This window comes from Pongo pygmaeus, chromosome 21 (genome assembly GCF_028885625.2).
Source record: "Pongo pygmaeus isolate AG05252 chromosome 21, NHGRI_mPonPyg2-v2.0_pri, whole genome shotgun sequence".
NCBI lineage: Eukaryota > Metazoa > Chordata > Mammalia > Primates > Hominidae > Pongo > Pongo pygmaeus.
The window spans coordinates 40,194,878-40,219,769 of record NC_072394.2 but is presented as its reverse complement, the minus strand read 5'-3'; the positions used below and the strand labels follow the sequence as shown (position 1 = coordinate 40,219,769).

General features: G+C 40.5%; 1 protein-coding gene across 2 annotated transcripts in view; it reads right to left on the bottom strand.

The window, feature by feature from the left end:
- CTNNBL1 (catenin beta like 1) overlaps positions 1-24,892 on the bottom strand; it is a 180,447-nt gene that overhangs the window by 90,413 nt on the left and 65,142 nt on the right. For both annotated transcript variants that reach the window (XM_054467725.2, XM_063659052.1), the window contains exons 6-10: positions 17,389-17,482; positions 14,640-14,731; positions 5,214-5,286; positions 4,918-4,976; positions 3,286-3,434 (exon numbers count right to left, since the gene is read on the bottom strand). In XM_054467725.2, the coding sequence (XP_054323700.1) occupies positions 3,286-3,434; positions 4,918-4,976; positions 5,214-5,286; positions 14,640-14,731; positions 17,389-17,482 (467 nt within the window). The remainder of the gene's footprint in view (positions 1-3,285; positions 3,435-4,917; positions 4,977-5,213; positions 5,287-14,639; positions 14,732-17,388; positions 17,483-24,892) is intronic.

The following is a 24,892-nucleotide window of genomic DNA, read 5'->3' as shown; positions in this document are numbered from 1 at the left end:
TCTTTTAACCCTTTAAATGTGGTAGCTACTACAAAATGTAAAATTACCTATCTCACATTACATTTCGACTGGATAGTGCTGTTCTACATCTTCACTGTGGTGGTGGAAACATCTGTCAAAACTGTACACTTAAAATGCGTATATTTTGTTGTATAGAAATTATGCCTCAATAAAGTAGATAAAAATATTAAATTGGTAGTGAATATATGCTTGTGTGTGTGTGCACATATGTGTGGGAAGGAGGGCATATGTAGGAAGGAGGGAGTATGTATCAATGAGTATCTTGTTTGTGATCTTTCTTCACCAATAATCAGAAAGGAAAGAAAATTCACTGAGTATATACATGCAAAAGTAACTGTGTTCCTGAAGCGTCACCATATTAAATTATATTATAGTTATTTAATGTGTGCATCCCTCACTAGCCTTTGAGCTTCTTGGGGGCAGGAACCCTGTTTTGTTCATCTCTGTATAAACCTAGCACTTAACATAGAAAGTTAACATAGTACCTTAGCAGTGTTTTACAACTGTAGAATTCTCCCAGATACTTTATATAGTTTAATTCTGTCAAAATCCCTGTAAATTTGGTATTATTAGTGCCGGTTTTCAGATGAAAAACTGAGAGTGAGAAGGTCACAAAGGTTAAAGTAACTCACCAAATATCCAGAGCTAGTAAGTAAAAGAGCATGTTCCAAACCCGCACTTACAAGTCCCAGGCCCATTCTTCCACCCTGCTCCATACTGCCACCTCTCCACATGGGCATTTCACAACTGTCTGATGAATGACTGAGTCAAAGTAAAGATTTGTATTTAGGGGCAATGGAACCACAGAAACTTTCCTGAACTTCTAGTGTTACAGCTTCATAGTCTTGAATAGGCTCTCTCTAGACAAAGAACCACCTGGCAGCTCTTACTAGAAGATCACAAAGGATGACTATAGAATGGAAAAAAAATTCCATCCCAATTAAGCTTTCCATTTGGGAGTCTGAAGAAAAATAACACAGAACAAAGAGTATGGGAAAGAGAAAAAAGGAAATGCTGAATCTGCTAATATAGTTAATTAATGCAAAAGAATGAATGTAACAGCAACTTCAGCATTCAAAAATGAAAAGTTAGGAGATCTAGAGAGGTACAGTTTCTAAGTTTTTTGGAGCTCTCCTTTAATTAGCCTCCCTGAATCTCAGCATTCCTGTTTGAATAATCCATATTTCTGGTTATTTATTCAGCTCCCCACTGCTATGCAATACCAAGCCATATGCTGCAGAAATGTTATCACTTCATATTTGCACTCAGCCATCCAAAGACACTGGCAATTCAGACCTTTAAGAAGCTTAAGGAAAAGTCCCTTCAGAACATTATGTTAAGGTTAGAAGACCCAAGAAGCCAAATGCATCTTCTATTTATGCTATGTACTTGAGAGAAGGTGGGTCATTTCAACAAAAGGACAAGCAATTAGAAGGGTAAGGGAGATAAACAAAAGACTCAAGAGAGTAAAGCTAGCAAAAATCAGCTAAACACAAAAGGCCTCTAAGTAATTTCTCATGCTCCTCTCTGCACTTTAAAAAAAAAATTGTTTTTAAAAGCAATTCCTCAAAGGAAGACTTTTGGTCAATGCAAGGTCTGGTATGCACTGGACAAATGAAGAGGTCTACTGTGCCTCCAGCCCTCCAGAAGCCTTTTAAAGATATTTTAGAAATATACACAGTAAGCCATCACTTAACATCACAGATAGACTTGGAAATGGCAACTTTAAGTAAAACGGGATATAGCAGGTCAGATCCTCCAATAACACCGTTATAACAATGATCAGAAAAACTGGTTTCATTATACATCATTTCGCTTAAAGTTGTGGTTTCCAAGAATGTTACTGATGATGTTAAGTGAGGACTTACTGTACCTGGATAATCATAACATCATTTTAAACACAAAAATGGTCACTGTAGAATTTGTTATAACGGCAAAACATTGGAAATATCCTCAATGCCAACAACAGAAGAATACTAAGTAAGCTACAGTCCCTTAGAGGCCATGATGCAGTTACTGAAAACTCTCATGAAGATTATTCACAGCATGGGAAACAGCATGTTATGTTTGAAATGTAGCAATATAGAAAATCGTATGTGTGGCAGGCTTAAAAAGTTGTTAAAAATTACAGAAAAAAAGACTAGAAGAAAATACATACCCAAAGACAGGCTGTGTTTAGCTCACAGAACTGTTTTCCTAACTTTGTGGAGATAGAAATTCTGTCTCAGGTATTTCTGTGTATGCCCAGCATTTAACATAGTACCTTGTCAATGTTTTAACAGCAGTTTTGTACATTAGTATTCTCAATTCTATTTAACAAATGTATATCACATTTATGAAAAACCTTTCCAAAGAATTATCTTAGTTCAACAGAACTTTCAGTATACTTGAAGTTTTAAGACAGCAGACTCTGGCTCCATTTCTTTTTTTCTTGTTTTTTTTTTAAATCTCAGCTTGCTCCTTCTGTAGGGCACAATTTCATAATGACTAGAATCTTCCAACTACATAAACATGCTCGATTTTTTTTTTAAAGTCCCTTGACCCTATACCACACTCTAGTTATCCCCTCAGCCTTCCCCCACACACTTCTCTACTCCCCTTCCTAGACAGGGTCTCAAGAGTTATCAACATAAGCTTCCTCTCCCCTTTTTGCTTCTAACTTTAGGATTCTATAAAATAACTGTGAAACTAATGTAAGATCCACTTTCAGGAATTAGAGTATAAATAATAAGACACATAAGGAAAGTACTATAAATAAAAGTTTTTAGAACTGTCTTGCACATTTTCATATTTCCTAAGCTAGGCATACAGCACATGTACAACTCATTACTGAATGAGGAATGAAAAATACGAATGATATACTGCTTTCAATAAAAATACAGAAAAACATATGGCATAGATAGGTCCATGTGATATATACAGAAAATTAGTCCAAGTTTAGAAGTAATGGCTAGATTTCCCCAAAACTAACACACTATGGGAAGGAGAGGAAAAACACCAATGTCCTTCAATGGAGTGGACATATTAGCAACCACCACAATAGGGCACATACAGAACACAATATACTTTTTATTCATCTACTCTAACTTTAGGAAAGACCACATACCTACACAAACACATCCCCATGCCTGAAGACTTTACTCTTCAGGGTAAAGTCTAGGAAACCCAACAGAATAAATGACCATAGCTACATGCTCTTGAATTCAGGCTAACAGTGAAAAGTCAGGCAAAAAAGGTGGGAGAACTAGGGCATTCAAAACATACCTGAGCATGAGATTCATCAGCTGAAGACCCTCGCCCTTCAGGAAGCGCTCACGATTGGAACTAAGCATTAGACAGGAGCAGAGGGAATCAAACAGATTCTCCATCATCTCCTGCTCCTCAGCTGTGCTGGGATTGTGTCTTTTAAACACCTGTCAAGCAAAAACAGCACAAAGCACTGAGCTATAAGAGAATGTCTTTTCATGAGCCTCCATCCAACAATTCCTAAAACCTGTGGGTCATAACTCTACGACTGAGGAAACAGAAGTTCACCAAACAAAATTCTCATCAGTTTCCATTTTAGAGAAACTAAATAATTCACATATATTAAATAAATGCAAAAAAAAAAAAAAAAAAGCCAAAACACCCAACTGACCACTGGGTCCATCAGTAATTGACAGTTCCAGGCAAGCAGATTTTTTTAAAAACCAAAACCCAACAAAAAACAAAACCTTTTTATTGTGAAATATAACACAGATACAGAAAAACTCCATAAAGGACATATAAAACTAAATGAATGAAGTGAACACCCCTGAAATCATTATCCAGGATGAGAAACAACTTTGCCAACTCCCCTCAAAGCCCTCCACTTGCCCAACCCAACCATATCTCATTTCTTTCCCTTCTAAAAGCAACCACAATCCAGAGGGGTGAATCGTGGCTCAATATAAGGAAGCATTTCCTGACAATCAAGGCTACTGAATTCCCTCACAGGGGAGCTGGGGCTTTAATTCATGGGAAGGGCTTACAGCATTAGTTTTCTTTTTGCCAGAGATGTAAGGCATGTTAAGAGAAGCCTTTAAACTGTATATGCATACCCATACAGTCTACTACAAGAAGATCAATAATCTCACAGGAAAAGGACTAAGCACCTCCCCAGAACTGGAAACAGATTCACATTTCAAAGCTCTATTTTTGGGGTGGAGGCCAAGACACTCAGGCTGCTGGCACCAAGATGGAAGCTGTATGCAAACTGACATCTCAGACTCTCCCAACACTCTTAAGATTTTATCCAAATGATCTATTTTCAGTCCTGTTTTTAGAATAACACAGCTAAAACTTGTAAGAGGAAATCTTAACAGTATTTTCAGAATGCCAGCAGAATAACATTTCAACTGGATTTACATTTCTTACGGTGAGAAGATGGCAGTTTCCAAGTTCTCACTCCAGCCTTCAGCACATCCTCCCCTATCCTCCCCTTGACCCCCACCCCACTGCAGTGGAACTCGTACTCCTTGAGCTTATTCAGATCCTAAACGAACGTACTCCATTTTCACGGCAGATTGAAAGGAAGGTTGGTGAATAATCTTGGGAGTGGGTCAAATGAAAATAATTTGGTATGCTTGGCCCAGAACACACACACTTAAGCATGAGGCACATCTTTTTTGAGTTGACAATATCATATCAGAAGATGAATAAAGTTCAGATCTGATACACAGTGATGTCTGGTCATAAAAAGCAAATGACTAAGAAAAGGAGGCAAACCATGTCCCTCCATATAACCCTCAAACCTGCCAACATGCTCCATATGGCTTGCAGCACATGGCTTATTCCTTCCCACAGCTTCCAGCTCCACCTCCCATTCAAAGCAGACCATGTATCTTACAGCAGACAGGAAGCATAAGAATTACTCACGGATAACTGCTGAAGAAGCACATCGATTCCATCCAGCTCCCCAAGCAATTCCCTGTTTTCTAAAAGGGGAAAAAAATAGAGGAAGAAAAAAAATGAAACTAACAGTCAGATTTTACAGCCGTCTAACACTGATACATCAGCAAACAAAATCAATACAGCTTGACAGAGTACAAAACCAGCACAGGGAGCGAGAGGGAGAGCAAGGGGATGCCAAAGGCAAGAAAGCTTGCTGTCATGATCTGAAACAAGCCTGGCTCCTATCCTAACAGAATATCAATACTGAGAGGGCACCTCACCATCATTGTCCTGGAGCAATATGGCCAGCACTTCACTGCAATACAGTTTGTTGGCATCGAAAGGCATCTTTGCCTATGGGGAAATAGGAGAAATGAGAAAAATGTTAAGGGGTCTTGCTTCCTTCCCCAGGACAAATTTTTCACGAGTACTACGATCTGAGTTAGACAGAAGCAGAAGTTAGAAAAGGAAAAGGCAGTTAAGGGTAAAAACGTCTGCCTCTGCTCTTAAGAGACCAGAACCAAGTAAAGTGACAGATTGAAACAATGGCTCTCACACTCTTAATGCCCGGGTATTAAGGTTACCTCCTCAGTGAAGACTTCCAAGATTTCCCATTTTGAGTCCAGAGATTATATGTCTAGCCCATAGTACTCAAATGTGAACTAGATGAATGAGAGTTTTGAGCTTTTAAGATTAAAACTCACCATGAAGCTTAATTCACAAGTTACAATCATGAAATTAGGCTATAAATTAGTTAATATATGAGCAGAGAAGAAAGCAATTCTTGATTAACTGAATGTATTCATCACAAAGTAGTTCCTTCTGGATTTTTTTAATGCTTAAAATTTAATTTGAAATCATAAACCTATCTGCTTGCATGCCATAATCTGCCTACTATTTAAAAAGGAAACCACATTAAATATGCAAAAATGTGTTAATATTTTAACACCCAAATTACTACCCACAATTCTTTCCCCACTGCATGCTCTGCTATTTGGGAGTTTCAGAGGGGACACATCTACTGCACAGACTATCTTTCACGGCTGTCCTCACTGTTGCTTCGGCAGTGAGACTTAAATATATCACCATTATCACTGCCCCTTGGATAAAGGTGCATAGAGAGGAGCGAGTCTCAGTGATTTTATTTATGGTGCCCATGATCCTTAAAATGCAGGCACATAAACAATGACTATTAATCAGCAGCAACCTTTGCTACCTATCTGTGTTTCTGAAATGACAAAGAATTTCTGTACTTGGAAAAGACAAGGGAAGTGTTTATCTTGGAACTAACACTTCCGTCACCTTAGCGCCATTCACAGATCTGCTTAGACATTGGTTTTATACTTAAAGAGGAAGAGTTGTACCTAATCAAGCAATATTCAGCATCATTTCAGTTTTCTGTGCACGTCTTCCTCATCAAGCTAAGTGCAGCCTACAGGGTTTCAGGAGGTCGACCAAGTATGACCATCTTAGGTTAAAAGATCTATAAATGCAAGGTCTTACATGTGCTAAATGTAAGGTATGCTCCCTGGGCAAGCTTGAAGCCTTGTTTCAAGAAATTCAGCATAATAGTCAGGGCCTAAATGCAACCTGTGGTATGTTTCACTTTAAGAAAAATGGTTTCATATTAACAAAAATCAAAACATGAAGGTGAAAAGCCAAGGAGTAAGCATCTCTATCAAAATCAAGGATTTGCGAATAAAATTTCCCACTCAAATTATGTAAGTTCCAAGTACTGCTATTATATTTTAAAAGATTTAAGCCACACCAACTTATACATTAACTTTGCAAGGGCCATGGTTCTTGTTTAAAACAAGACACTTAACTGAAAGAAGCCAAAAGACAGTAGGTCACTAGAGCCATGGCCTTTCTGTGGATCTAACGCCTTTTGTCCTTTATTCAATTTTGTAAGCTCCTGTTTTCAAGTTGGGGGGAGTTTTTCTTCCTTTCAATAGATACTTATTAGACACCTGCTATAGGGAAGACACAGAATTAAGCAAGAGAACAAACACGGGTGACTTAGATCTGAACTCTGTCCACTGTTGTGGCATTTAAAAACCTTACACTGAATTAAAATTAATTTTGTAGAAATATCAAATTTTAAAAAAGGAAAAAAAAACACGGACCTGGCATTAGACACACCTAAGGTTGACTCAAATCTGCAGTTCTCCAACTTTGCGCTGTGGCAACTGGGGTGCCATATTGAATTCACCACAGGATATGTTAAATTTTCAAGGAGAACAGTGAAATGTGACATCTGCTGAACACTGCATTAACTAGGAGCTCAAGTTACATTTCTTCTGGTGACATCATATCTTTGTGGAGCTGCGTTTGGATAGCTGCTCTGACAAAAATAACTGTGAAAATCAATGTGAAATCAGAATGATGGTCGTGGCGTTGAATCTGATCCTAAGGTTTGAGGATTTGAGCAGTACCAAAAGGCACACATACCATTAGGAAGCCAACTATGGTATTTAAGAATGAAATAAAAATATTTTTCTTTCAATTTGTGTGTATTATCTTCTCAAATAGCTAATAAATTGTAAGGACATAAATATATATTAAATGGTTTGGACATAACTACTTAATAAATGAGACTATTAGGTACTTTTTGGCATAGCGGTGCTGTAAAAACAGAATTACTGAGACACTAAGAATGCCGTGAACTGACAATGGGAATCTATGACCCAAGGAACATTCTCAGTCTCGGTTTCCTCATCTGTAAAATGAAAATAAAAAATAGCACTTTTTTGATTAAGGGCACTGACATGAAAAAAAGAAAAAAGAAATAGAAAAAAAATCCCACTTATTTGGAGAGTTACTATGAGAATTTATAAACATAATATGAAAGTACCTAACACACAGTAGGTACCACAAATTTTTCTGACAACCATAACCAGAAATATCCGCATTAGAATCTCAGCTCTAACAGTTACCAGCTATGAGACTGGCCAAATTAATATCTTCCTCATGAAGTGGCTGTACTAAGGGAAATGGTGTATACATAACAGGCACCGACCAGCTGAGTTTCTTGCTATTGAGAATTCCTGGTTCCACAGGAAATCTCCACCTTTTGCTGTAAGACACTACTAAGAGTTTCCAATTTACCCAAAGTAAGTTTTTAAAAACCAGACTGATAACTTCATCATTTTTTAATTAAAATATAAGTTCTGATTGAGAAATTGGCATGAAGGAAGAATCTAATCAGGAAACCAAAATGATGAGGCCCGGTAACTCCCCAACGCTGAGCTCTGCAACGCTTCAGAACCTAAAAGCAGTGCCAGCTGGGAAGCAGCTTGGCAAGAGGAGGTGGCTTCAAAGATGCCAAGGCCCAATGCTCACAGGCTCTCCCACGTGGTTCCCATGTGGTTTGGGCAACACTATTTCCTCTCTCTCTGGGATTTCTTTATCTGTAAATTGGGGATAGCCGCACCCTCTTGGGAGGGCTGTTTGTGAGGATTAGAAATAATGTATGTGGCCAGGCGCAGTGGCTCACACCTCTACTCCCAGCACTTTGGGAAGCTGAGGCGGGAGGATCACTTGAGTCCAGGAGTTCAAGACCAGCCTGGGCAACATAGTGAGACCTCATCTCTACAAAAAACTACAAACATTAGCTAGGTGTGGTGGTGTGCACCTGAAGTCCCAGCTACTTGGGAGGCTGAGGTTGGAAAATCACTTGAGCCTGGAAGGTTGAGGCTGCAGTGAGCAGTGATGGCACCAACGCACTCCAGCCTGGCCAACAGCATGAGACCCTGCCTCAAAAAAAAAAAAAAAAAAAAAAAAAAAAGAGAGAAAGAAAGAAAAAGACAGGAAAGAAAGAAGGTTCTAGAAAAACACTTTAGCATGTAGTGAGCAGTCAATACATGAAACTCAGATGGTGAAAACTTAGTGATGATGATGATGATGATGATGACAACCAAATGTTTTAATCTGGTAGAAAAGAAACAGAAGAAATTAGGCCAGGTGGGAAGAAAGGAAAGTAATCTTTCATGTCTAGCCAAAGACAAAACTTACAAAGGATATTTTATTTCTGTTTAAATCTCAGCCAGAGATTGCACAATACCAAACTGCCAAATTTCAAAGACATTTAATCAAAATCAGGAGAAAGGAGATTTTACTTAGCAGGTATAGTCTCTTGGACTTTGCAAAGTTAATCAGCGGGACTTGGAACTTGTAGGGCTCTCTCCTATCCAGGAGCCTGGCTCTCTTAAATCTTTCAGCTGTCAGAGTAATTATAGAGTCATGCATAGGTTTGTACTCAGCATGTACTAGCCTTGAATAAAATTAAACTTCACCTTTTTGGGAGCTGCTGCTTTTCTGGAAAGTACAAAACAATTATGCTACCACCCACAGCCAGAAGCTGCAGGTTATATCTGTAGCTCACCTCTGATACCTGGAACACATGGGGCAGGTTCAGACATACCTACAGCCCTGTACAATTGTCAAAGCAGATTGTGCCCTACAAAATCCCAACCTCTGGTCATAGAGGCTAAGAACTTTAGCATCAACCAGCTGTACATGTAATATAACTTAACTGAACGCTGCAACTGTTTCTGAAGCATTGACCTAACTGGGTAACAAGAGGGAATCTCAATTTTGTTTCTTTAGAAAAGAAAAATAAAACTTGGTTTTGCTGTTATTTTCAATAGTACGTAATATCCTAATAAGGTTGTATTCCCCATTAAAAACATTAATTGTGATGCAGCATCTCTCACACAACTGTTATCTATTTACCTGTTAATCCATTTAATGCAATCATCTGCAGTGGTTTTTATCCTCATTAGAATAAATTAGTGAGGTTTGATTTGTTGGATGAAGAGATCCATGAATATCTCTATATACTGCTAAGCTACCAGTACAAAAAGGAGAAATCCAACACTAGAATGCTATCACCAATTTGCCACTCACTTAAGAATTACTCAAGGATTACTGAATAAATATGAGATGATCAGTCAAATCGTAAGGTTTTATCAAGCAATCTAGATATAATTACTCTAGAACCTTGGTTCTCAGACTTCAGCTTACATCAGAATCACCTTGAGGGCTTATTAAAACACAGACTGGGCCCGGTGCAGTGGCTCACACCTGTAATCCCAGCACTTTGGGAGGCCAAGGCGGGCAGATCACGAGGTCAGGAGATCAATACCATCCTGGCTAATACGGTGAAACCCCGACTCTACTAACAATACAAAAAATTAGCTGGATGTGGTGGCGGGTGCCTGTAGTCCCAGCTACTCAGGAGGCTGAGGCAGGAGAATGGCGTGAACCCAGGAGGCGGAGCTTGCAGTAAGCCAAGATCGCCACTGCACTCCAGCCTGGGCGACAGAGCGAGACTCCGTCTCAAAAACAACAACAACAACAGCAACAACAGCAACAAACACAGACTACCAGGCTCCACTCCAACTTTGCAGACTCAGTGGGTCTGGGTGGACCCAAGAATTTGCATTTCTAACAAGGCACTAGGTGATGCTGATGCTCCTGGCTGGGAACCACAGTTTGAGAATAGCTGGGAGGAGGTACAGATATGACAGAGACACAGTCCTTGTAATTATAAAATTTAGAGACATTTAGAGAAAGAAAATCAGCACACATAAGAATATTCAAGTTGACCAGGTGATGGAGTCATCTCCACTTTACAGATGGAGAGAAGATGCTCCATGAGGGCGAGCGTCATGCAGTTACGGGTAGATGCTAGAATCCAGATAGGCCAACTCTCGCAAAAGAACCCATTGGAAAAAGATGAAGGGGTTGATTTTTTATAAAAGAAAGTGGGCAGTATAGGCTGGGGGCAAAGTGCTGTGGAAAGGGGGCATGAAGAAAATTCTGGAGGCTTGGGTCTTAATCCTAGCTCTATCTCTAACTAGCTACAGGGGTTTGGGCAAGGCACTTAATATCGATAGGTCTCAATTTTAAATTTTTTATCTACAACAGAACTTATAGATTTCCTTTCAGTTCTAAAAGTGATGGAGGCTACACAGAAGATTAGGGATTTAAGCTGTTTCATGAAGGGTGTGTAACATTTAGAAATACAAATGGAAGAGAGGAGCCAGTCATTCCTGGTAGAGTCAGGAGTGTGAACAAAGCCAGACACAGAGGTCAAGATAATTTTGACCTTTGCAGAGCAGGAGATAGGTTTAAAAAAAAAAAAAAAAGGTATTTAAAAGGTAACAAAGGCCAATGTTTCAAAACTGAAAAATGAAAAGGTCAAATTGGGCCAGGGTAAGAGGCAGAGAAGGTGGGATCTGATGTAGAACGCACAGCATCACTACAGGTAAGTTTCTGAATGGGTAATGGCATAGTGAAAATGGAGTTTTAAATTAGTCTCCTGAGTAAAATGGTTAACAAGAAGGTCCACATTTCCAGAGACAAGTGGATCTTAGTGAGAGTTGTACATTAGAATCACATGTGTTTGAAACCTTTCTAAAATATACCAAAGACAGAGACTGAGACGGTAGGTCTAGGGTACAGTGTGGGAATCTGTATTTGTTCAGTTCCACTGGTGATCTTAATACAAACCCCCAGCTGAAACCCACTGCTATAACATCTTTACAATTTAAAAGCATTATCATATTTGATTTCGCAATAACCCTGTGAGATTGGAAGGGCAGGGAGTATGATCCCCATTTTTCAAAGGAAAAAACAGGCCAGAAAAGTTAAGAGGCCATTACCCACAATTACACAGCTAATAAGGGAAAGTCAGGATCTGAGTCCAGTACTCACTAAGAGTCACCATGATGTTGAAGAGAATGAAGATTATAACAGTCCCCAGATTATGAGAAATAAGAGCAAGGCATTGCTGCGAAGGACATGCCCTCTTGCTGGCTTCATCCTTAAGCAGGACTTTATTTCATTAACTAATTAATGAAAGAATTAATTAAGCCTGGGCAGCATAGTTTTCTTCTAAAAGCACTTGCTTACCAGTAAAAAACCCAAATAGCATTTTGATGTTTAAATATCCCTAAAAGCCTGAAAACTGTTTCAGAGACAGCAACATGGCTATTTATGCCCCGAGGATTACATCAATGCAGTGCCTATGTGGCAAGAGTCAATAGCTTGCTAAACTATCAAATGGGCCCCTTCGTTATGATCATAAGGGTAATGGCATCCAAGCCAAACACTCAAAAGTCAATTTCCCTTCCTATGTTACCAATTAAAAAAAAAAAAAAGACTCTGGCAAGTTTCAACAAAAGGCAGAAGGTCTGACATTCTAGTTTAATGAAGATCCCTGAGTCAGTATGAAGTCTCAAGTAACTTGGAAAAATCTGTCCTGACATAACAGAGACAAAAAACTATTGAATTATTTTGTATATTTCAAGGTTGCATCCCTAACCTGTGACTACTCCCCCAACAACTCAGGTCCCTGACATCTATGCCATCCCCTTAAAACTCGGTGCTCTACTTTCCTCTCCTCCACTCATTGTTCCCAAAATGTCTCAAGGCTTTGGAGAATAAAAATGTGTTGAATACTGAGGAAAGAAGAAACTGAGTTTAGAGAGATGTAAAGGAAATTAAATGAGAAACAAGTCTAGTTCTAAAACCAAAGGATATTTAGACTCAAGAAAGGAGGTCAAAAGGAAGTTGCAAATGACAATGCCTGAATTAACTACTTGCTGGATGCAAGACTGAAAGGCAAGAGGGATGGGGTTTGGAGGGAGTTAAGAGTTACTGACCTCTGCTAGGCAAATGTGCTCATACTGATGGTAGCAGCTGGGCTAGCTGAGCATCCTTGGGCCAATATGTTATGTAAATCAAGGTTACAGATTTAATGGTAACAAATGGTTGAATAAGTAGGACTGGAGAAGACTAGAGTGTCAGAAACGGAGAAAACCATGCAGCATATGATATCTTAGGCAGAACCTTCTCCTTTAGCCCTGCCAAGACAGTGGAGGACAAATCTGACCTGATACACGCCAGACTTTCTGGATGTTTATGACATTCTGAAGCAGAGCAAGGCCATTACTTAGAGCATTACTTTAGCTACAAACAAGTGCCTCCTTCTCACCAAAAAGTTAGGATCCTTGCCTGCCCGAGGGCCATTTCAATAGCATATAAGCAGTTCCAAACTGCCTCCCATCACACCTTTGGTTCAAACTGTTCTGAGAGGAGCTCTTGCCTCTTCTTTTTCTCATTTACTCTATTAGACAATACTAACTGTTAAAAAGACAATCACAAGGACTATGGTAAGAGAATGAACAATTCAATAGAAATATGGACAAAGAATATAAATATGAAGCTAAAAGACATGAATACAAATGGCTAATCAACAAGAAGCCAACACACTTCACTTGATGTTAAAATTACAAATTAAAATAATACCAGTTTTCACTATCAGATTAACTAGAAACAGAGGGAAACAGATAACTCTAAATCAGTGGGGCAGCTGATTTATCAGTGGGATATGATAAATCAGTGGGAATATATTTTGCAATACTACAAAAAATGTTAATATGCATAGCCTTTGGCCTATCAATTCTACTTCTATGAATTTATCGTACAGATAAACTGAGACAAATGTATATTTTAAAAAGTCTGTATACAGTAGTCCCCCCCTTATCTGTGGGGGATAGGATCCAAGGCCCCCAGTGGATGCCTGAAACTACAGATAAATTCTGTATTTACTATGTTTTTTTCCTATATATGTACCTATAATAAAGTTTAATTTATAGGCCAGGGACGGTGTTTCACGCCTGTAATCCCAGCACTCTGGGAGACCGAGGCGGGTGGATCACTTGAGATCAGGAGTTCGAGACTAGCCTGGCTAACATGGTGAAACCCCATCTCTACTAAAAATACAAAAATTAGCCAGGCGTGGTGGCGCACACCTGTAATCCCAGCTACTCAGGAAGCTGAGGCAGGAGAATCACCTTAACCCGGGAGGCAGAGGTTGCAGTGAGCCAAGATCATGCCACTGTACTCCACCCTGGGCAACAGAGTGAGTGAGACTCAGTTTCAAAAAAAAAACAAAAAACAAACAAACAAACAAAAAAAAGTTTATAAATTAGGCACAGTAAGAAATTAACAACAATAATAAAATAGAACTATTATAACAATATACTGTAATAAAAGTTTTGTGAATGTGGTCTCTCTCTCAAAATACCTTTTAGTACTATATTTACCTGTTTTCAGACCATGGTTAACTGTGAGTAACTAAAACGCAGAAAGCAAAACCACAGATAAGAGGGGACTACTGTATTCACAGCCGCACTGTTTATAACAGTACAAACTTACCAGTGGGAATGATGAGATTAATTTTGGTACATCGGTATAGTGGAATACTAACTAAGCAGTAATTAGTTCAGCGAGAAAATCAACTTGCATAAGAAAATATTACACAATTCTGTTTGTGAAACACACACTCTCTCATATACATAGAAAATTTCTGAGAGAATGGATATAATATTGTTAAGAGTGACTGCCTCTGGGAAGTGGAACTACAAGGGATCAGCAGAGGGGATCTTTTCAGTTTTATACCTTTTGTGTCACATGAATTTGTATTTATAACATGTTTGTATTTTCAGAGGTACTAAAGACTATTTTTAAATCCTCTTGTTTTAAAACGAACAAAAACAGAGAAGCAGCAAGAGGTACCAGAAGCTTCCCAAACTAGATCATATGGCCCAGCATAACAGTCTATGCCAATAACCCAGCATCAATCAAGCCCAGAGCAAAGACAGGTATGAGCTGCAGTTCCCCACAGCCAAACTCACCTTCAGCCTCTTCAACAGCCACTGTAGAAGACCCTGCTGGGCACCCTCTGTACACATCTCAGGCCGGAACTCAGCCATGTTTTCCACAATAGCTGAAGGGAGACAGACACCAGTCATTTGGGAGGGTAACTTTGTTTCCATCTGCAACAAGCTTGCTCCCCATGACAGGCATGTTATTCCTCTCCCCAATTCCCTGCATTACTCCCAGCCAGATGCTGGGTTGTCATTTTCAGATTAACCAGGGAGTTGCTGTGGTTTTCTTCTTTCAGTTATGCTACAGGTAAAACTCATAACTGAAAATGATGGAACTCACAAAAGAGCTAAGTGATAGATTTTCCATGCTAATAGGGAACAACACTAGAGCAGAACACACAAAAGGGTGGGTATCTGCCTAAGAAGTCCCACCCAGTCCCTAATGAGTCCCAGAAACCCATAACCAAAGAGATAGAGAGCTAGGCAAAAGCCTTAGGGAAAAATCAGGGGCTGGTGAACTCAAGAGTCTCTTCATTTCCTGATTCATCCATTTGCAGTTCTATTTCCCTGCATCAGGTGGAAGCAAGAATATTGCAAAGCAGGCAAGCATGGTCTTTTTAATTGAACAAAATAACATGCACAGAGGGGAAAGGCCATGCTGGCAGAGGTAACTCCCAGGTACTAGGAAGCAAATATAATTGGTCCTGCTATCTCCTACAACAGTCAAAGTGTTGCTTAATAAAAAAATTAAAAATTAGGAGGAAAAAAAAGTTATTGCATGACTATGATACGAAAAAGGAGATCTTTTTTTTTTTAATCACCTAGAGTCCTTAATATCAAATGGTTTCATTTCTTTCAGCCCCCCTTCCACTCCGTATCCTGGAATATGTTACTATCATGAAACAGATACACTTCTGTGTTCCCTAAACACAATACCCAGAACACATTGGGTGTGAATTTTAAAGGAGAAAGGGCTGAAGAAATCACCACACCTCCTATCTTCTTTCTCACTCCTTTGCCCACATCAGCCTCCCCAGTGGCAAGTTAAAGGATGACCAGGCACGGGAAGCACGAAGCTGTGGAAGCAGAGGAGCAATGAAACCCTGAGAGATGAAGAGCACTACGACACCCTGAATTACTTTCTGCCATTTCCTACAAAAATCAACTCATTCGTTTTAATCTTCCATGACTTTATCCTATTCTTCTGCCTATATTTTAGATGGCTTCCTATTGTTCACTCGAACAAAATCCAAGCTTCCTGCCATGGTTTACAAGGTCTTCCATTATCTGGACAAACTTACTCCTCCAGTTCCATCTCCCACCTCTGACTGTCACAGGCCATTTTTAGTCTTTCCTCAAATCCCAGCCCCATTCATGACTTTGCAAATGATACTCCCCTCATGAAGGCCCTTCTCCCACTCCTCCACCTGTCAAAATGCACCTGTCTTCATATTCAGCCACAGTCATGCACAGGAGATAGCTGCTCCTATCCAGCAATTTGGAGGCTCTTCCTCTTCATTCCCACAGTGCTTTTCACTGACTCCTATGATACCATCTGTCACCCAGCATTGTCTTTCCTTTCTTTTCAGGACTCACCTATCTGTCTGCCCTGTCAGGAGCAGAACCATGCCTACTTCACCATAATCTACCTTAGTATCTAGCACAGTGCCTGACGAACACCAGGCACTCAATAAGCGAGAGAGAGGGAAGACTCTCCTGAGCTGTTAGTAGCTGACCGAGCTGCAAATAGATCTCTGTAGACTGGCAGGCTAGTACTTTTTATTGACAGTTAGCAGTCAGTTAACAGACTTTTGATACCGCAAAATCCAGCACTCTACTAACAAATGGCAATGCCAAATTCTGGCTCTAGACTACAGCCAACCCAAATTACAGAGTGTTGTGTTCCTCCTCTTCCCCCCAGGTGCCCATATTTCCCCTTCTTTATGATAATCCTCATGGAACAGAATCCAGAACTACAACAGAAATCTGTGGTACACAAAGAAGCTAAAAAAAAAAAATTTAATCTCATCAAATTTTCTGCTTCCACTGGGCCTTGTTCATTTCTCAAGCTCTGTTTACAGATATGTCATCCCTGGTTTTATAAGACAGTGACCAGTAATAAAGAGAGCTACCCCCAAAACACAATTTTAAATAGGATATTGGTTCAACAACTTTACAAAAGGAAAGACTGGGGAGATTCAAGGAGGAGAAGGAAGAGGAGAAATACTACAGAGGAATCCACTTAAATGAAAATCTGATGTAGGGACAGCCAAGTAGTAGCAATATTTCAAATCACAGTTTACGTGGTAGTCTATACCTAAGAAGAGAAAGAAAAACTCTTTTTCAAATAAAATGTCCTACAAAGGTACAGAATGGTCCAAAAGTTTGCAGTTCCATTAAAGGAAAGTGACAAGAAAAAACGACTTAAAAGGATTTAAAATGTTTAAATATACACATTCCAAAGGAAACAAAATTAACCAGCATAGGCTTCATCCTAACGTTTGGAGGCAAAGGCCTGCTAACCAGAGCCAGTGGTTTTTGTCTAGGAAGGTTATCTACTTAGTGGATTTCTGTTTTCATTACCTACAAGCCAAACCAAAGCTGCAGTTATATGAAATTTACACAAAGGTCTTCATTTCTGAGAAGGCAGTTTGGGAGCAGAAGGAAGGAAAACACTCCTGCTATTGACTCTATTATGAAGAAGGAAGGGAAATGAGTACAGAGTCCCAAAACAAACACAAAGCAACTCAGGCAATGGCAAGCCCCTTCCTCTCACCCAGAGTGTTGTGGACGCCATCTGCCTCCTCTTTCACAGACTCATCCAGGCGCTCCAGATTCTGTACCAGCAGTGCTACCACCTGCCCATCCACCTGCAAGAATAGCGAAGCAAAAGGAGAGAGGGATGTCACAAAATGGTCCCCAAAATGTTCCCGTTCCCATACTTACTTCTCCACTATTTGAATGAACAAAGTAAGTAAATAAGCAGCAATCTACGGTTACAAGGTGCTCTCCCATCCCATTATCTCTTTTAAGTCTTAAAGTGACCCTGAGGTAAGTAAAAGGCAGGCATCATTATCTCTAACTTCAGATGAGTCAACTGGAGCTCAAGGAGACAAAGTAAAATTCAAGGTTAAAAGGTTGGTGAGTGTCAGTGTTAGCACTTGAACACAGACCATCTGAAACCAAGCCCTGTGCTCTTTCTCCTTCTCTGTGGTACTACCTTACGAGAATGCCATCTTAAGTCAGGTCAACGGTTCATTCAAGCCAAAACACGTCTTTAGGCCAATGCACCAAAAGATGTTTCACTAGAATGTGCACCAGTCACATTTGATGTTGACCTCAAAACATTCCTGTTTCCTTGCTAAGCTTTTATGAAACTACTACTTATGAAGAATTTATAGTTCCCTCTTAAAAGGAATAATCAACACAATAAAATATCTTCTATTTGTATGACATTGAATGCACAGAAAGCTACTGTATTTCTCTTAATGGAGTCACACTTGTTGAAACGGATAGGGAACTTTCAGTAGCCACATCATACAGCTGATGTTCAAGACATTAGTGACTCAGCCAAGACTACACAGCTATGGAGCAGTGGAGGCAAAGGCAAAAACCAGGCTTCCTTCTCCTTAGGTGAGACCCTATAAAGCATTATTATCCTTAGGTAAGACCCTATAAAGCATTATTAGGTGAAATAATGCTTTTACTACTTCATGCTACCTCCTGTGCACAATCTGTGTTCTAGGGAGACTGCCCTTAGGTAGCCCTGAGGCACACCAAGGAAGATAACCAAGGAAACACCTAGTTTTCTATCATCAAGAAGGGATGATCCATCTGGTAATGGATTCTTAAGCACAGCCAATAAGTAAAGCCACATCTGAAGACACGGTCTGCTGTATATTTGTGTTATCCTCCCTCTCAGTGTTTCGGTTTCCTCACTTATGAAATGGGGATAAGTGCTAAAGAGTAAATGAAAATATGTAACAGGCCTTACCCTAGGTCTAGTTCATGGCAGCTGCTCAAAGAATCAAGCAGAAGGTTTGAATCCAGCCCTTTACGCTGTTGATACCTGATTATTCACTGTTCCTCTCTTCCACTGGCTAAGAAAAAGCCAAGTTCCTGAAAGGCAGCACCTTGCTTCATTCATCTTTGTATACCCCAAGTCTACTACAATGCCATATACGGCAGATACTCAGTAATCTTGCTAGATTTAAATAAACTGATGGAACACATAGTTTGTGCACTGTAATTGCTCCGTTTATCCTCGTGTAATTCTCACATCTTTCACAGGCAAGAAAGTAAAGGCTCCGCGAGGTTAATTAGCCTGACTGAAGTCACAAAGCTGGTGGCAGAAGTGCCCAACTCCAACTCTACTTTTTCCCATAATCCCCCATGAATTCAATGACAGGAGAGAATGGAGGGAGAAAAAAGAAGGAAACGATCTCATCCAACCAATACTTCCAGAGCCCTTGCGTGTAAGGTATTCTATAGACACAATTCAAACCGAGCTTGAGGAGGCAGGCAATGGTAGGTGGCATAGATCTTGAAACATGGACTTTTTACTCTGTCTGGGTGAGGCTTAAGGGAAATATATGGACAAGGGAAAGGTGAAATAATTGACTAATTTGTGATACCTGAATCACAAATGAATTAGATTTTTCTAGGCTCTCCTTTATGCCCTGGTATGAGGAAAAAGAAGGGGATGCTATCTGAAGAAACACTGATGCCAGATTTGGGAGCCTGTAAATACAGGAAAGTGCTGTTTTCCCATCTTGTGCCAAGAGCTATACAATCTTGCTCTCAAATCTCACAGCCAGCAAAAGCTTCACTAAAGAAATCCACTACAGTGTTTTCCTTAATTAACTGGACATTTTGAGTACATGAGAAAAAACAGAAAAACATCTGGGGGGGAAATATGAATCATGTCACAGTAAGTTTTTCCCTAAATCACCCTGACTGACTTATAATCTCCCTGAATCCTAAAGCAGGAGACACTGCCACTCCACTGGGTATCACACTGCTTGCCAGTTCTGCAAACTGCTACACCAATTTTAATTGCTTATTGCCGCTTTACCTGCATTATTTTCCCCCCTTTCTTTGATTCTTAGTTACGTTTCCCATCTCTGCTGTCTAGAAGGTAGGGGGACACTGTCAGTGAGCAATGCATTTAAGTCCTAGAGCTGAATGGTTACGGATAACGGGCCTCTGGCTGGAGGAAAATCTTTTTTCTTGCTATGGAAATCCAACTTCTAACAGGCAGCCTTTTTAAGCTTGCAAACTGTGAAACTTTATGTTTAGTTGGGTTAAATGCAATTTTATCTGATTGCAGGAAGGCCAAAAGCAGTCAAAATACATTTAGCTCAGAAAACCCTTCAAAAAATATTTATATTACGCATAGCTCTGGATATCGCTCAGTAAAAGTACATATTAGCATTCTATTCTATTCCCTCTAACCCCTTGGGTCTATCTTCAATTTTCTGGACCTGTGACAAAGTCTGAAACTAAAAACAAATCCTGCTTAGGGATTAAAGCATCAGCCAGAGCAACCCTTGCCTTGGAAATCAGGACTGTCTTGGGCATGATGTTTTCTGCTAAGTCATTTGTTATTTCTGATTGTTAGCAGGCATCCCAAACAATATTCTGGGAGGTAAAGTTCAAGGGCATGATCACACATCATCTTCCACTTGACCAAAGAGGATGGATATAAGAGAAGAGGAGGAAATAAAAAAGAGACAGATGAGAGGGTTTGAAGGAGGCTTCTTTTTCTATCTGGTACGATCTGCCAATAAGCTTTCTCAAGAGTTAGATTGGGATTTTTCTGCCTACTAGGAGTTTCAGGAATTTCATATTTAAAAAACAGTAATAACAATAAAACCCCACACCCACTGAATCTTGATCAAACAAGTTTTGAGAATAATATGGTAACATGGTCATAAAGCAAAACTCAGGCCTGTTGTATCCTAGCTGTAACTTTTTAGCTTCCATTCTTGCCCCTCCAGTCCATTATCCACACAGCGGCTAGATGCTCTGTTTAAAATGCTGGTCAGGCTACGACGCCATTCCCCTGCTTACATCCTCTAATTACTTCCCTTCACCCTGGCAATGCCACCCAACCTCTTCACCGAGGCCCACAGAGCCCAGCATGGTCTGGCCCTGACTCTGCTTTCTCCCCTCACTCCAGCACATTAACAAGACTGGCCCCTTCTCTGTTTCTTGAATATGTCAACCTCAGTCTTGTCTTAGGTCTTTTGCCCTTTTCCCATCCTGCTCTTCATTCTGAATGGCTGGTTTCTTCCAGAACTCAGGCCTCGCCCAACTATTTAATCCAACCTGACTTCCCAGCTACTCTACATCACATCACTCTATTTTAATTCTCTTAAATAGAGAACCACTCTCTGATAGTTTTCTTGTTTATGTATCTACTGTTTCTCCCCACACTCATACCATGTGAGCTCCACAAAAGCAGAGGCTTTGTCAGGCTTGCTCACAGCTATATACCTGGTTCCTACAATCAGGAACACATCAAGAGCTCAATAAACATTTAGTGAACAAATGAACAAATGAATTTTGCTTTGGAACAAATACAGATGAAGGTGAGAACATGAATGGAAATGGGAAGGAATAGGATCCAGGAATTTTCGTAGTAAGTACCCTTACAGCAACATAAACCTGGCCAACCTCAGCCTCACCTGGGCAGGACAAATCCATTGCCAACCAAGCCCAAGGCAAACTGAGATAGGGCTTCAAAGTTTAACATTTCAGTAGAGTTAACTGAGTGCAGGAATGGGTACACAGGGTAGTCCCCTGGCAGTCCACATCAAAGCCACTTTTTGTGGAACTCTATAAAGCATTTCTATAAAGCAAATGCTGGCTCCTAGACACTGGCCAGCTACACCACCCAGCCACACCACCCAGCCACACTTCCATCTCCATTGGCTGGGACACCTCCATATGCTCTCATATTAAAGCCCCCTTTCAGAGGCCATCGCCTATGCCTGCATCTCTGCAGCCCTTCCTGATTATTCCATCAGAAGCGAGCGCTCTCTCTTTGTGCCCACAGAAGCCTGCCTCTCTCATAGCTGTTTTCAATGTTCTGCCTTGTATTATCATTACTTACTTCTTCCTTTTTTTGTTTTTTAAACTAAAGCTCTATCCTCTCATTTCTTATTTAGGCCCACCCCATCCAAATGTGGTTTTATTGAGTGTTTGTTCAAAATGTTTTTGAAATATTTTTTAAACTGAAAAAAATGTTTGTGAACTCAATATTCACAGACATCTTACTGTGTGGTAGATGATACATACAATTTTAACCTGACATTTGCTAAGTGCTTAATATCTGCCAGGCCTAGTACCTTTATAATGATAATGGCCAACATTTATCAGGTGTTTACTCTGTGCCAGACTGTTCTAAAGACTTATTAAATATCTCACTTGTTCATCACTTTGGTACTGTATGATAGGCACTACTGTTATCTCCATTTTATAGAGAAAGAAACAGTATGGAGAGGTTAGTAACTTTCCCAAGGACACAGAATTGGTAAATGACAAAGTCACTGCTCTGACCACTCCCCTGATGGGGATCACACCTCAGGAAGGACAAACTTATAAACAGACATCTATAATCCAATGTGACAAGTGCCAGAATGTACAAAGTGCTAGAACCACACATCTTGCTGAGGTGATAAGTCTGGAAAAAAACTCAAAAGGGAAGAGATAAAGGGATGAGAGGTAGTAGTCCAGGTAGCCCCAGAGAAGCAAGGCTAGGCAAGTGGAAGGCAAAGCATGAGCGAAGGCATGGGACTACCTAGCACATGGCAAGTTTGGGGACTGGCAAGTAGAAAAATGACTGTAATTTAATCATCATTCTTAAGAAGTCCAAAGTCATCTGTGGAGAGGTAAGCCAGAGAATTGCCATCAAAGCAATATACCCTCTTGTTTACCACTCTTCAGAAAAGAGTCAATTTTCCAGGCTACCAGATCAACTTGTCACAAAGCACAAATATTTGCCTTTTGCATAAGTAACAGCAGTGGATATGAACCAAATTTTAAAACCCCGAAGATCCCTGAGAATGCCAGGACAGTGTTCTTTCCCCACAAATGTGCTATCCTATTGCTTAGGACTTCCAACTGGGACAAAGACCAAAGCAATAACTGCAAACTGCACACCACAATAAATTCTGCCACATGCCCTCTAGCCTCTGCTCATGCAATTCTAGGCCTCAGATATTGGCCCCAAATTAAAACTACAAAGACAACTCAACCCTTGTAATATGAGAGTACTTATCAAATTTCTTCCTGAATGCAGCCAAGAGTAAAAAAAGTAAATGGAAGACCACCGCTGGTTCTGTTCTCTGATATTTACTTATGACTTCTGACTGGTTGCAGACAAGCAAATAATCTACTGGAGTCCAGGAATGTTCAATGCTTGTGATTCCTAACAGCCCCACCAGGATAAACCTGTAAGAGTCAAAATCTTAAACTAATATAATAATAATAAAAATAAAAACTAAAGTAAACAAACAGAACATCCTGCATAGCAGTTACCTAATGGCTCCCCAGACTGAGGGTGAACTGTTTCTTTCCAAACAAACAATAAAATCTGCCAAGATGCAGCTTTTGTTGGTGGGCTTGGCAACACAGAAAAAACAAAGGGGGCTTTTGTGTGAATTGCTGTTTCTGGGTACGTTTTACATGCAACAGCCAGGCTAGCTATTCCTCTCTCGTCTTCCCTATTCAGACAGGCAAAGGATGGTAATTAAAATCAGCCCAGGGACCAGGCAGGAAGGCTCATTCAGGGCCATGTAATTAACCTCTGGAAGGTAAGACTGCACAAACGACACTGCGGGGACACAGAGTAGGAGCAAGTGCCACAGTCTTTCCTCAGACGCCCCTCAAAACAAAAGGACATCTCAACATCATCCTTTTCTTTCTGCACAGTGGTTCAAAGGAAAAATAAAGGCCCTGAATTCTACAAAAGTAGCAGTTTGCTCTCTAAAGGAGCCTGAAAGAAAAATGGCCATAGAAATTTTCATTATACTCGGTCATAAATGGCCCTGCTGGACTCCAGCCTCACTCTCTGTAAGAGCCAGTTCTTCATAACCAGTGGGTTCACAACACCTTCATTCACACCAAATGCCAGCAGCGAGCACGGCACATGGGAAATTTCTAGTGTTGAGAACATTATGAGAAAGGGTGAGGAGCAGGTGGGCAGTGTAGCAGTGGGGTTTCGGGATCATCTGGGACCCCAGGCCCAGCCATTCTGATTCAGTGGGTCTTGGGTAGGACTAGAAAGTAGCCAAACAAGCAGCCCAGGTGCTTCTAATACAAATGGCTGGAGTGATCTTTGATCAACTGCTAACTGAGTCAAACCAATACTAACATTCTTACCAGAGAGAAAAGACAAGAGAAACAACAGAAGGAAGAACAATCCACAGAGCCTTGAGGAGGGATACAGCTCTGCAGGTGGACAGAGCTCCACAGGTGGTATCAGGGTAGGGGCTGGACTAGATGCACTTCTGCCGCTGGCCAGCTGGGGTGCCTTTGCAGCTTTGTGGCCCTTTCTGATCACCAGTGAACTACGGAATATGGGGCAGTGGAAACAGAATTGTGTTGGGGATCAGAACATGCAGGCTCTTTTATCAGCTGTCACAGGATGGGCTGAGCGACCCAGCGGGAGGCTTCACTTCTGCAGCTGGGTTTCCTCACATGTAAGGCAGTTTGCCTAGCTGGCACCTGGTCACAGCTGCACCTCACAGACCAACTCCTCTGGGTTAGCTGCTGTGTGGATCAATAGCTGAGGAACATTCTGAGGCCTTGCCTAGGCTCCTCAAAAGATGGCAGAAATCAACTGCCTTGTTGTCTACAGGCAGGGAATGCCATTCTGGCCTCAATGAGCTATAAAGTTTGTTCTTATTTTTAACATTCTCCAATTCCTCTCTGATGACCTATCTGTAAAATAAGTAATAATAATAATACCTGTTCTCACTGGCACTTGAGATTAGAAAGTCCAGATGACAAAAACATTTGTGAAAGCTCTTTGTAAAAAGGTCAGTAGCAACGAAAGAGAGGAGGAAAGAAAGGGGCAGAAAATATAGAGTCTAGGAGACCACAGGTTCAAATCCTGGCTGTGTGACCATGGGCCATTTGTTTGGCCTCTCTAAGCCACAGCTTCATGGCTGTAAATGGGAATGATAGCAATAATGCCCATGTGAGAGGATGTGGTGAGAAGAACAAGAAGTGGCCCTGCCCACAGCAGAGACTTAACAAGGGTGAGGCCTCTA